The following is a 13,955-nucleotide window of genomic DNA, read 5'->3' on the forward strand; positions in this document are numbered from 1 at the left end:
ACTTGACTTGTGGCTACGATCAACCCGTGGGCTGTATGGTCGACTAGTAGGCGTATTGACTTTGACGATCTTCAGGGGAATACTGGCGAGACGTTGTTGGTATGGGAGGGAAGGGTGTCCGAGCCTGAGGATCTCGTGATGCGTTTCGATGCTGAGCAGTTGGTTTATCTCCCGGGCACTTTTGACGATCACGAGAATGCTTCGCTGGTGCTTGGCTTATGTGAACACCGGGTGTGGTGCTGCTATCTTGAAGAAAACAATACGATGCCCCTGTATTGATTTACTCGGATGAGGACAGGCTGTTGATATGAACTTGATGATGAGGATAAAGAAAGCGTATTACGCCCAGCCCCCTGTGGGGATACTTTTCTCGTGGCTACGAGGGGCTCTTCAACTGTAAAGTCATCTCTACGCAACTTGAGTAGAGAGATCAACATCCTTTCTAAAACGTCGGGTGAAGCCACCTCGAGAGCATAGCCGGGAACCTCACCAACACGTTTGACGGAGATACAGGCAGCTGAAATGCATTCGGCCGTGTTACGTTGAAGATTACAAGAGGTTCTTCGTCAGAAGTATCAACAACGCAAGTATCAACTCTTTCTTCTACTATAGAGGTCACAAGTCTTGACTCGTGTAGTATATCGGTATGAACAGTGCCCTATACTAGGTAAATCTCTCATAGAAAGGTTGCCAGAAGCCGTCTCGCAAGCACAGTTTCTGACAAGGTTTAAGCTCGGTGGCCCAGAGTTGACATGCTTAATAAGTGAGTCGATTGGTTGCATGTTCTCGACACGGGAGGCCCAGTCTAGGTTTCTTTACGAGGTCGGAGTGGCCTTGAGAGAATATAGGTGATAGAGTGTATCTTAATCAAAAGCTTACTTCAGATCGACTGAACTGCAGCCTGATGAAAAGGCAGTAGTACAAACTCAGATTTTGTTGTATACGGTCGATGGCAGCTCATGAAGCGAAGTGAGGTTGCGGTTTAGAGCTGAATGACAAGCGTAGGGTATTCGCATGATAGACAGCTGTACCTAGAGCTACTTCTGCGAACTTCAGTTAAGCAGGCACTGCTTTGATTCCCTCAATGTCCAGATAAGTCTGTTGAAACGGAACGTACATTGAAAAGATGATACTGACCTAGCTAGTCATGTGTGGATGATTGGTATCTAAGTATGTTGACCTCCAACAATCATCACATACGACCATACCCACTGGAGAACTCGGGATCCCGTCCGCTCTCCCATAGATAAGCCAGTGAGGGCTGGAGTAGTAGTCGGGTCGGTGACGACCGGCGAATGCCCGGTGTTGTATGTTTTGCTCATCTCCTCTTTTTGCTGATAGATAGCCTTTGAACGTATCTAGGAGGGCGACGACATGCTCGCTCGCCCCAGCTATCATAATCACATCCGAGCAACCAACATACGCCTTTTGAATTAAGTCTCAGCTTTGCGTTCTCTAGCTTCCTCCTAACTCATCTTGCGAACGCGTTCAGTTATATAGTCAGTTTCAAGCAGCGGTCCCATGTCCAGGCACCCGTGCACCTTCGGAACGCCTGAAGTGCCTGAGACTTTACTACCATACTTACCAGCAGGTCAAACGAGCCTTGAAATTGTGCCGTGTTCAATCGTCTTGAAGTTTGATGCTCAAGCCTCCTCTTACGCAAGAATTTCCAAACCGAGTATTAGTTCAGCGAAGTCCTAGCCTCATTGGGTTGCTCAAATCTTCTCACTTATCACCAGCAGAAGCATCTCAGATTTCCATCTCATCACTTCTCGCTCTGTTGTATCACTATCACACTCCTTAAGTCTATGATTGAACTCCAGATCCCGAACTTGGGCTTATACCAGTCTTGGCTGAGAGCCTCAATCGGGGAGTAAGTAAAACCGCATTCCTTTCAACAATAGAGGGGAGGGCGACCTTGTGCCGGAAAAGGTACTTTATCCAGTAGTTGAGAAGGACTAAAATTAGGCAGAGGGACAAGGCTAGAAGCTCTAGATAGCCCAGAGATTCACAGACCAGACAGACGTGTAGCCGACCTGCCGAAGGTTCCCGCAGGATATGTGGTTGAGGATGAGTTCCACAACCTCGGCGGGTGGCTTGAACGCCATGGACATCTTTTGAGCCTGGCCATCAATCTGCCATCTAAACTCTAGGCGTTACATGAAATCCAGGAACTGACATTGCAACATTCTTAAATCAAACGAGCGAGGGGTGGTGGATGGTAGAGACTCTCCCACTGACCCACATTTCGACATCCAACCAATCAGACCCAGCCCTTTTCCAACATGAGAACCTCTCCTCCTCCATCAACCCATCGCCAAAACTTTCCCTCAGCCAGCGCCATTGCCGATTCCCTCACCGCGTCCAATCCGCCAAGGTTGCTGCAGTAAGGAAACCAGCCACCAGACGACCTGCTCGATGAGCCATCCGACTGACTGTGTACTAGAGCCGGTGATGCCGTCAAGCTCTTCTGCGTAATCACCCACTCACTTCCTTCATCCACGCATCCACCCACCCACGCACGAGCTCAAGATGTTAAAGTAAGCTTAAAAACTCCTCCCACTCTCTGCCGGCCACGTCTTGGCATGGGATGTTCCACTTCAAGTCGCGCCCGCTAAGCTGACACCCGCACGCCCACAGAGCCTACAAGAACCTGTCTCCCAAGACCCGCCTCGGGTTTGGCGTCGCCGTCCTGGCCTGGGGCGGAGCAGGCCTCTACCTTTCCGACAGGGCTGAGGAGAAGTACCAGCCCACCGTCGAGGAGAAGGCTGTTGTCGACAAGTACGTCCCCAAGGTTCACGTCGTCGACAGGTCGTGAGGCAGAAGTCAAGAGACCAGACTACGATTTTGTGAGGGACGGTGTCTCTGGAGCAGTCACAATCATTCAAGGACAAAGTGGTGATTTTGTACAGTCGATTCAATTTTGCAATGTCTAATCTCTAAGTTCATGCCGACTTCCAAAAGAAGCACTGAGAAACTGCGCTGGCGGTAGACCGCTGCTGCGGACCGCCTTTTTTTGTTTTCGCGATAAACGACGAGTACCACCCATTTTGAGACATCTAACATTAGACCAGACCAGCCTAGCCGTGCGCAACCGCTTCCACGAAAATCATTATGAGCGAAAAGCCATGAATATCGTGACAACCTCGCCGGGCCACCTGTGGTGTCACCCGAGAGCCTCCCAAGTTCTATCTGATCGCAGTCTAATGCAGTGCCAACTCCACCATCCCCGTCTATCATTGCGCAAAACCACCCGCCACAAGATGCATATCAAAAATAACCACCGTGTCCGGCTTTGATGCAGTAGGGAATCGAGGTTGCTTTTCAACAACAACGCGTATGAGTCGATGAAAACGGATCCGTGAGGATACAACGTGAAAAGGAAAATGAAAATGAAATGAAAAAATAAAACAAACGCCACCAAATGCAGATGAGTTTTGTTGTGTCAGAGAGTGCCGCCGGCCACTGTGCTGATATCCGTCTGAACTGAAGGGATTCCCGGGTCTTCCACCACCGCCGAAAGATGTTTGAAAAGTCGCGCCAGGTCGAGTGTGAGGTTTTCCGACCCAAAATCCTTGTCGATTTCTCCAACCGATCCCAATTCCTCGCCCCTCGAGGCTCCATCCGTTTGTACCCATGTCTTCACCGACTTCAGAAGTTGCATCACCTGCATGAAGCGACGATCCGAATCCATCTGCAGATCCGTTGCCCGCGTGTGCTTCAACATGTATCTCGCCAACCAGTAGAAATGGATGCCATCTCTAGAGAATCCATATCTGCGCGCGTTCTTGGCCATACCAGGGGGAAACTGATTGACCATGTCCGCGTCCCAGTTGACCTTGAACTTTTGCAGCGCCACGCGGAAAGATTCTTGAACGTGAGCGGGCATCGCTTTTGTGGCGGGGTCGACAGGTGTTGCTCTTCCGCTGTTTGTACCAGTGCCATCAGATCCTCCATTCACCATCCAGTCACTCAACGGGGGCGTCGCGTAACCCTTCATTACGGCGTTACCGTCCAGTTGAGCGCGTCGGATCAAGGAGAGGATGGCGTGGATCAGGATGAACTTGCCGTACAGGTTTGTGCTGCCAGGTTGTATCTGATACGACCCGTGCAACAGCGCTCTGAGAGCAAGGTCCATCTCCGGCTGTTTGCTGCGTTGTGTGCCATTCGGGTTCTTTTGTCGCACAAGCTCCCCCCCGTGGAAACCGAGAGCGTCCTCACAATCCTTCTTCGTCCGCGCATCCCATGCAGCGTCGTCCGAAGGAAGAGGTATGCGCATCTCGAAACTGTCGAGTTCGGAGTTGGCGTTGAAATAAAGTTCCATGGCAGAGTTGCAGAGGAAGATAATGTGCATGAGGCGTATCCGCTTTTCCTGTTCAACCCACACACCCCAATCGAATGTGGAGACGTCGAAGTTCTGAGGGGTAAAGTTGACTTGGTGCAGCGGGCTGAAGAGGGGCATGGCTGTGGAAACTTCCATCAGACGCAGTTTGCGAGTCTGCTCCGCCATTGCTGGCAAGATCTCACGCGCGCTTTCACGGTGCCCAGGTGTGCCGTTCCAGAGCAGCAGAATTTGGAGCAGCATGACAGCCTGAAGTTCCTCAAGCTCGCGACTGCTATCGCCCGAAGAACTGTTGTCAGCGTTGCCAGTCTGCCGTGAGCCCACGGTGTTGGCCAGGAATGGGACATCGCGGATCAAAGCCGCCCGAAGGAAGTTCATCATGTCGCGCACGTGATCTGGAGAGAGACGGTCTGAGTAGCAGGCGCCCATGCAACACATGCCTGCAAGTAAGCCAGTATACGATTCCAGGATACGGAACGTCGGGGTATGAAGGATGGGGAAGTGCACATGGAAGTGCGTGTACTTCTCCAGAAAATCGCGAATGTTTTCGGCCGAGAAATACAGGTTGAAGCCGGCGCTTTCGTTGGTAATCGGGGAGCCGGGAGGGTAGAAGAAATTTAGGATCTGGTTGGAAATATGGGTGTAAGGGTCCTGAATCGATGGCGGAACGCCCCAGGTAGAGAAGAATAGGGAATCGGCGGAGTGGGTTGGGCCAGGGAGACCTTCAGTTCTTTGGGTGCCAGCATTAGGCTCTTTGTTGGTTGCGATCTGCGTCTGTCCAAGATTAGGAGTTGTTTCGAAGGTATTTGCGTAGGTTTGTTGCGCACCAGCCTGGAACATTTGAGACCAATCAAGGCCCGATTGTTGGTTCGAGTTCGACCCGCCATACATGGACATTCCATTTTGACCCGGGGGCATATTGTAGTTTTGCATCTGTTGATTCATATTGGGCGTCATGGAGCTAGGGACATCGCCGTTGTATGCCTGCTCGAACTGGCCGTTACGGCCCTGAGCATCCATGACAGAACCTGTCAAACCCCTTCTGTCTTGGTTACTGCCATTATCAATTCTGGTCAGGCTGCTGGAGCGAGACAGCTGGCTCTGATCGTTCGCGAGGTTGCCCATTCCATCCGACACAGGCATCATACCGAAGGGCTGAACCATGCCATCCGCAGGGATGTTACCTAGACCATTGAGGTGGTTCAGTCCGCCATCCTGACCAAGAGCCGCCTTCTGCGCAGCAGCGTTCTTCTTGACGTGGGCCTGAGGGTGAGACAAGTGGCTAGCACCAGTCGGGTTGCCTCGGCGAATGGAGCACTTCTGGAAGTGACGCTTGAGAATGTCACTACGCGAGAAAGTGTCGCGGCACAGAACGCACATGTAGGGGCGGTCACCCGTGTCTGGGAGTCGCGTTTTGGTCAGCGTCAGCTTCGGGGGTCTCAATTGGGGGATACTCACGGCGCAGGAGATGACGCTTCAAGTGCTTGGCGTGGAGGTAAGTCTTGGTGCAGTGAGGGCACGGGAACTTGCCGTCCGCATCCTTGACGGGAATGACGGTGCTCTTTGCGTTGCCAGGGCCAGCAGGAGTGGCGGCAGGGCGTCCAGGAGCGCTGGGAAGGATGCCGCGGCGGCCCTGAGAGCCAACCACGTGAGTAGGCTGGTCGCCATCGCCCATACCTCCAGGGAGAACGGAGCCAGGTCCGTAGGGAGAGTTCATGCCGGGCTGAGGCATAACGCCACCAGCAGGCATGGGGCGAAGGACGGGCGGGACGCGACCGGAGGCAGGAGCAGGCGCGATGGGCTGCGGGTGAGAGGAAGCCATCGTGGTCTGGGGCAGCATAGACTGAGTGCCGTAGCCCTGGGGCGGGGGAGGGTACTGGCCCATCTGCTGGTAAGGACCGCCGCGTCCAGCCTGAGCTCCAGGTTGCTGAGGGTAGGCGGGCATGTTGTTCGCAGAGCCCGGAGTGTTGGGGGTCGCGGGAGTGCGAGGAGTGTGAGGGTTGCTGCCGTACATCTGGTTCATGGCCGCGGAGGTCTGCGGCTGGAGAGGCGGCAGAGTCTGGTGAGGCAGGGGAGAGTTGGTGTGCTGCAGCTGGTGAGGCGTGATTGCGGGCGGCGACGGGTAGGAGGCCGAGCTCGTGTTTATACCATTGGTAGGGTACTGGGAAGCGTCCATGCTATCCGCGAGTCTGATGGCCTTTTGTCGAGACAAAGGCGCACAGAGCTTTAAGTTGTTGCGAGGTGTCGAGACGCGTTCCTACGTCTGTACGGGGACTCGTCAACGGCCTCGTGGGAAAATTTTGTGGGACAAGGACAATGAAGTCGTCGACCCAGCCGATCTGAATTTTCTGCGCGCGCCGAGCAGAAAGGAAATACTCGTGTGAGTGCAGGAGAGAGGTCGAGGAGCTCGAAGACAAATTCCACCAGTGAATGAATGATGGAAATCGCGAACCCAAGAAAAGAGACAACACGCGAAGAGGTGTTGTTTTGTGAGAAGGTGGGTTTTGTGGTGGGATGAGGCTCCAGTTGATCCCGTTTGGAGGTGGTTTTGGGGAGGGTCGGGAGTGGGTCGACGGGGCTCGATCCTTCTTATTTTTTTTTTTTCTCTCTCGCGTTGCTCTTTTTCGGCAGAAAAAAAAAAGCTGTCAGGTACCTGGCGGCGCCGAGAGGGGGTCAGAAAAAAAAGTGGTCTTGCCGGGGTGGGTGCCGAGGGTGTGCGAAGCAGGAACCGTTGAGTAGTGGTCCGTCCAAAGGGTGGAGGAAAAAAGGGAAGATGTGGGTTTGGACGTCGCCCCTTCTGGGAGGAGTGGATCCTGTCTGCCCTTTATGAAGGCCCTTTTTCGGAGAATGTGTGGGAGGTTGGACCGTTGGTCGCTTGAGTTGGTTGACACCGTGGTGGGCGATGGGAGACAGAGAAGAGAAAAGGTGTGGATGGTTGGATGGGGGGGGGGGGGGTTCGGTAAGTGATGAAGGCAAGTGGGCAAACTTTCTTGCTCCAGCGGCAGGCGCGAAAGGTACCTGGGATGAATTTTTTTTCGTTTTGTGCTGGTGACTGGGCGCGTAGGTTCTCGATCTGGTACAGAGGGAAGGTACAGACAGGACGGTTTGCTGCGCGTGAACCAAGTCGAGTACAGCACAGCACAGTTTCCAGGTATCGTGTGCAGATGGTGACCAGAACAAGAAAGTTGGAGACCGCGGTACAAGATCAAAGCATCTGCGGTGGATGACGCCTGGTGTAAATTTTTCGGGGGGAGGGTGTGGGAGTGGTGAAGTGAGAGGTGTGGGAGGTGAGCCGGGAGGGGGGGCAGGAAGGGAAGCGGACCCGTTTTCCTTTTCCTTTTTTTTCCTCTCTCGGGATGTCCACTTCGGGGCTAATTGATAAATATCAGAGGATTTGCCGCGTCCGCGATTCGGTTCTCGATGGAATTCGGGTCGAGTCAGACTTGCTGGGCAGCAGATAAAAGGTCGCAGTTGGGATGAGGACGGAGAGGCAAAACGAATGAAGGACGAGAGGAGATGGAAGGCAGAGGAAAGTCCCAAGGAGAAGAGAAATTCAAATACACAACACGAAGAAGGAAGAATAAATTGGCAGGCAAAGCCAGAAGGGTACAAAGGCACAAGTACCCGCCTGGCTCACCATGCCGCTCTCTGCCAGGGAAGTCGAGAAAATTTCGAGGGAAGCAGCTGCCAATGGCCACAACCTGATGCCTGCCCAGGGCCTGCTCTTGCACTGCTGCTGCTGCTTCCTCGGAGATGGTCCTATGTACACAGGGTGAGCACTGTGAGCGGCGACTGTACGGTCAGGTAATGTGTATGATCAGATACCGTGGTGCGGTACCGTACCGTAGCAGACAGACAGGACGACGAGGATGACAAGGCCCTTGAGCTTTGGCCAGGAAGGTGAAGGTCAAGGGGGGACGTCATTCAGGAGACGGCGGTGTGCACTGAGGAAAGAAGCACCAGAAAAGAAAAAGATGGTGAGGTAATGCGAACTGTCGGCTCGGTCGTCGTCCAGGCGAGTGTCAAAATCGAGCTACCCTTGCCTGGCTTGTCATTATCCGTACATGGCTGGCCCGCCCAGCAGTTAGGCTCACGCTTTGCCGGGACGCAGGCCTGTCAACATTTGCACAGGCTACCCGACGCCTTCAGGGTGCTATTGCCTCCAAACAGGGCGGTGACGCGAACCTAAACCACCCGATCGTCCTCACCTTCTCTTAGCGCCGAATCTGCGGGTACGGCGAAACGGAATCACACGGACTGCACTATTAGGTAGGTAGGCAGGCAGATAGAAAGAATTCCTTGCCGTAGATTGATAACTGCGCCTTGGGGGCTGGACGCGTGAGATGTGAGAGAGTGATGGGAGCGAGAGACTACACGAATAATTCGCAGTCTAGCGCGAGATGAGGTGAGAGAAACAGGCATGTCATCGTCAAAGTCTGCATTAGATCAACGGGCTATGCTATGCCCATGCCATCCTTTATCCATCGCTGCGTTATGCTCGCTGAATACCTCTACCTACAAACCCTGGGCTCTTTGACAGGCTTCTACCGGTAGGTAGGTAGGTAGGCAGGCATGTTTTCTCAACTGACCTCACCGTCGGCGCATCGGCCGAGTCCCCAGGGTATCGAGTCACTGTCTCACTGTGTCTGCTGCTCAGGGCAATCACATCCCATACTGGTACTCGTCGTGCGCATGCCTTCCCGCGTGATCCTCATCAAAGATTGTGCCAATTTCTCCAGGGAAACCCTCACCTGGTCGCATCTTGTTACCTCATATCTCTAATGAGGCAATAAGGAAAGTGAGGGGAAGGGAAGGAAATAATCTTTTTTTGCACCAGTGCTTTTCCGTCATGTCAAGGAGGCGTACGGGAAGGTGCCTGTCTCCTTCGTGACCTCCCTCCCTGGCAGGCAAGGCAAGGCAAGGCAGGGCACTGTGACTTTTTGGCCTTGCCTTGGCTCCCATGCCTGAGATATTTGCACCTGCCTCCTTTTACAGGCCACCAGGTAGGTAGGCGGGCAGGTAGTGTAGGCAATGGCGGAACGAACTCCGCATCACACACCTTCCCGAAAATGAAACCCCAGTTGAGCATGTTCGGCGTCTCTGCACTGCACCACTGTGTCGTAAGGTATCGTGTTTGCATCGCATCGTATGGCACCTTGGGTATGGGACAAGACAGTGCTCCTGCTGCGTCTGTCCGCACTATCTCAGGTACGTAGGTATCTGGTATCTGTCTGCGCCTACCTTCGTGCCTGCCGAGAGCGACGATGGACGAGCGAGTGCGGTGCCTTCCTACCTACCTGATGGCTGATGGACGAGGACATGGACGACTCCTTAGTCGCACCTTCCCAGCTCGTGCGTGGCCCCTTCCACGTCTTCCACAGCTTCTACGCCTTCCATGTCTTCCATGGTCCCCGTTCTTTCAGTCAGCTCCTCTTCCAGACCCGGTTGTCGTTCCTCGTGCGCTTTTGCCCCGAACATTGTCGTCCTTGCCTTAGTTCTGTAGAACGCACCCACCCCCAAACCTTACCTCAGCACCATGGCCATGTCTGGTGGCCTGTAGCCTGTGGTAGGTTTCCCAGGGAAGGGACGTCGGTTCGGCATAGGCAGAGGGGGGCCCCAATATATCCCCCCCCCAACTCCAACTCCGAGGCCCCAGGAAAACCCGAGATGAGATTCCCTCGCATCGTCCGACGTCAAAATCCTATCCACACAAGCTCTTTTCCCGCCGCCCTTCTCCCCAAGGTCCCCACGCTACCTGCGCTGCCGCAGCGCCGTCGCGCCCTACAGGTGTACCCTCACGGGGCGCTCTACAGGCGTGGTGTCCAATGTCCAGCGCCTGTGCAGCGTGCCCTTCCCGTCCCTTTGGCCCTGTTCCCCTCCCTATCCCGCGCGTCGCTAACCCCCAACCTACGCGGAATCTAAGGGTTCCCCCTCCCCGACCCTCCCTTTCTCCTCAGTCCCCTCAGCTCCTCTTCTCCTCCTCACCAACCCGACCCCCAACCCCAACTCCCGTTTCTTCAGGATGAGGATACGTGCGTGAGTGGATTGATTCCACCTGCATGCCAGCACGCGCCAGCAGATGTGATGAACCCTTATTCTGGTCGCTTTCCTGGCCAATTACACATATACATGTCGTGCCGCTTTCCCTCACCAAGCCAACCTCGCGACATCGACATCTACTCTGTTTCCGTCTCTCGGCGGTCGACTTGCACTAGTCTCCGTTCTTCGGCCTCTTTGGGGGCCGTCCTGTATTTCCAGAGGTACATTTGATACACCCACGATACACGATACACGCCGTCGAATCCCTCCAACTCGCCCTCTGGCGGCCTCTCCTACACCTAAAAATGCTTCCGAGAAGACACACAATGGTTTTACGTCAAATCCCGCCTTCCTCTGTCGCCAATTGGCAGCTCTGACGGCCTGGAACACCCATGTCAGGCCGTCTCGAAGAATACTTAGTACACACAACGCAAGCCGTTCCCAAGTCTCGTCGCGCGGCTCACACAGCACACAGTATGGATTGCCTGTAACGGTCAGCACACAAGGGTGGCCGTCTAATCGGGCAAGGTCGTCTCTGACCCTGCTCTGCCAAAAATGATGAGACGATGGCGAACCCTGCAAGCGTCACGGCCACCGCACGCGAATCGACGTGGTATTGAGCGTTCCAACTCCCAGCAGGCAGGCTACTACTGTACGGCCACGGCACGCTCAATGTATGGGTACCTTACCTGAACAGCACACAGGCTAGTGCACCGCAAGTACAGTTCACCGCGGGAGAGACCAGGGCCCAGGGCAGGGCAACCAGGGTAGGGCAGGGCAACGTACGGTACGAATAGGGCACCTTGCTGTGCTGCCCACCGCCGCCGCCGCCTCAGAGATCCGAGGTACCCGCCAGCTGCATCTTACGAGGATCGGCCCCTGCCCCTCGAGGTGCATCAAGGATGCAATGTTGCAGATGCGCGCTGGGCGTGGGATAATGGGCGGCATTCGTTCCTCCTTTCTGGCCCGGGAACTGTTCTTGGCGCCTGCTGTCTGCTGCAGAACAAACACCCGCCAGGGATCTGGCTGCATGGAAGGCTGGCGACACTGTCAAAAACCGCGCACGAAATTGCCCTTCATCATCGGTCTCTGACAAGACCGGCTGTACGATGCCTGGTACGCGGTGCCATGCTGGCGATGGTCGGCTCATCCCTCATCTGGCATTCCGCCAGCTGCTGCAACGGCAACCCTAACCTCAACCTGCGCGCGAACGAAAGGAGGAACATCCTGTGTCGTTGTGCATGCACACAAAAAGATGACCGCGAGGTATCCATTTCCTTCCGATCACCGGGACGCGGACATGCTCCGAACGGCTTGCTCCACCACATGGGGCGACTTAATCTTGACAGTCCAATGCTGCCGGCATCACGCCGTTCGCGCAAAATTGGAAGTCAGCTCTTCGCAGCGGCAAGCGGGTACTTCGGGGCCGAGTACCGACGTGGACGTCTCCAAGTCTTTCCCAAGTGCCAAGCCATCCCGGATGAACCTCCTGCCACCCAACAAGAAGATGCAGCAAGATTCACTCACCGTGCAGATGTCCAGGCAGGTTACCAAATCGCCGCGCGCCGTCCATCAATAGACCCAGACGGCTTCTTCTCAGGCCAAGACGAGGCAGCGTGCGACGAAAGTGATTCGCCGCGGCAATTCACCATATGCGCAATTACTACCCTCCAGGAGTCCTTGAGACTTCACTATTTCCTCACTTTGACGTATGTCGCCCAACGCTTGAACCAATGTCTCTTTCCATCTCGTGTTGGGAACTCGAGACCACCGGCAATGTTCGGAGTCTTTGCCCGAAGCGTTCCAATCAAACAGACAGTGTGTACTCTGTAGCGCTTGGTCGATTCGTCCCCAGCCAACCCATCCGTCAAGAGAGAATCTCAGTTGGTCAAGGGTATTGACGGCCCCTGTCTTGGTTTGTTCTCCTAATCATAACAAATCAGAGTTGATTCGGCATGACCATCAAATGTTTCTCGTCGGGTCACATGATGGGACGGTTCCGGCGCGTGTCTGTGTCGGGTCACACTGGCTGGCGACTGCGCCGAGTTATCGTCACCTCGGCGTCCAAAACTGCTGTTTCGAGCTATCATGCCATTCATGATGGCGATTATACGATAGTCCGCTGACATTGACAACCATACTGCCAGAAACAAGGCTACCCCTCGTCGACGCGGATGCTCAAGTCCAGAAATTCTCCAGAACATGTTAGTCCCGGATGATTCGACGGCTCCGAGGCTAGGAGGCTGGGCAAACCTTGCTACCACACGCGTCAGCGCTGGTTTTCCGGTCGAGTGTTCAGGCGCCAGGGATGACGGGCCAGATAGCGCGCACGATAGGCAAGATTGGAACGGCCGTCGACACGACTTTTTGCTGATCAGAAGACACTCACATCAAGGTCTAGTAGCCATTGCCCTTGGCACGCCTATGATTAGGGGCCAAGATAGACACCACGGTTCCATGCCGTACTTGGCATGGCGGTACGGATAGCACTGGATGAAATATCGCGCACATTGAGCAGCTTTGCAATTTGAACCTCCAATCAGCCTGGGATGGCCTACGAAAAGGGCACACAACGCTACGTACCGACTACAAGCCGCACCACTGCATACTGTGCGCGCCTCGAAGACAGGGAATTTTTGCTCCATGACGGGAGTTGAGGGATGTTGTGCAGGATCCACGAGTCAAGCGAAACGGCCCCAAAACACCCTTTTCTGCGCAAAGAAGATCGGACTTTGCCCGAGTCACCGCTTCACCGTCGTCTACGGTCGCGTATGTCCGACCGTTTTCTATGCTGCCCAGCTGCCAAATTCGCCATGCCAGCAGCAGCAACACCCAGGGCCGAGGTTGTAAGGCCGGGGTTTGCTCAGATCCCGCCACGGGGAAACGGTCTGTGAAACAAGAGCGCGTTCTGCAATTGTGTCGCCTGTCGGTTATTATATCCAGCAAGTGGCTAATTGAGGAGGCATGGACGTTTCTTTGGAGGTTGCCCCCAAAAAGAGCCACAGAGCCTCGCGACCCATCTCTACCCGCGCCCGCCATCCAATGGGGTCAGCCGTCGCACTTCTTTTTCGTTCGCAACGGGACGGGACCATCTGAGATGGGTGACGGAGAATGGGGCACAGAGATCGATCTCGCTGGACCCATCGCAGCCATGACCACGAACTACTTTGATCACGAATATATTGGAGATATCAGAAAGCTGTCGCGGACTGGCGCGCCTGCAGTTCGTCCTCCAAAGGCTTTCTTCTTTCTTCCCGAGCGCTTGTCGGGGAACGCTGGCATTTGGCAGTCTGACTCGATTCCGGTCGCCTCGGGCGGAAAAATGCTTTTTTACCCCTGAGAGCCGTCGTCTTCTATTTTTCCTTCTGCTATGCAAACCGGTCGCTGCACCCGTACCTTGCGTACTGTGCGTTTCTACCGCACCACGCACGCATGCTGCCCCAGCCACTTTGACCACGATGCACAACAGGGATGAGGGGAATCCAAACAATTGCAGGACCAACTCTTAACCTGCATTGCAGCTCCGACTTCCCAGATCCCTTGCCAGGATACCAGGGTGTTTACATCAGGACAA

General features: G+C 54.5%; 3 protein-coding genes across 3 annotated transcripts; 1 reads left to right on the plus strand and 2 right to left on the minus strand.

Annotated features, from left to right (window-relative positions):
* Positions 1–2,285: 2,285 nt before the first annotated feature.
* Positions 2,286–2,818, plus strand: CGGC5_v003833 (uncharacterized protein; the record flags this gene model as incomplete). The annotated part of the gene is made up of 4 exons (XM_032022589.1): positions 2,286–2,386; positions 2,447–2,474; positions 2,533–2,540; positions 2,641–2,818. 4 exons carry the CDS (start codon positions 2,286–2,288, stop codon positions 2,816–2,818), a joined length of 315 nt encoding a protein of 104 aa, XP_031880519.1.
* A 627-nt stretch (positions 2,819–3,445) lies between these two features.
* Positions 3,446–4,720, minus strand: CGGC5_v003834 (uncharacterized protein; the record flags this gene model as incomplete). The annotated part of the gene is made up of 1 exon (XM_066151195.1): positions 3,446–4,720. The coding sequence occupies one exon, from the start codon at positions 4,718–4,720 to the stop codon at positions 3,446–3,448; it is 1,275 nt and encodes a 424-aa protein (XP_066009394.1).
* A 367-nt stretch (positions 4,721–5,087) lies between these two features.
* Positions 5,088–6,493, minus strand: ZBTB7B (Zinc finger and BTB domain-containing protein 7B; the record flags this gene model as incomplete). The annotated part of the gene is made up of 4 exons (XM_066151196.1): positions 5,088–5,116; positions 5,170–5,742; positions 5,801–6,428; positions 6,491–6,493. The coding sequence occupies 4 exons, from the start codon at positions 6,491–6,493 to the stop codon at positions 5,088–5,090; spliced, it is 1,233 nt and encodes a 410-aa protein (XP_066009393.1).
* Between the last annotated feature and the right edge of the window lie 7,462 nt (positions 6,494–13,955).

Source organism: Colletotrichum fructicola (genome assembly GCF_000319635.2).
Source record: "Colletotrichum fructicola Nara gc5 chromosome Unknown KSG_Nara_v1_contig02, whole genome shotgun sequence".
NCBI classification, from domain to species: Eukaryota; Fungi; Ascomycota; class Sordariomycetes; order Glomerellales; family Glomerellaceae; genus Colletotrichum; species Colletotrichum fructicola.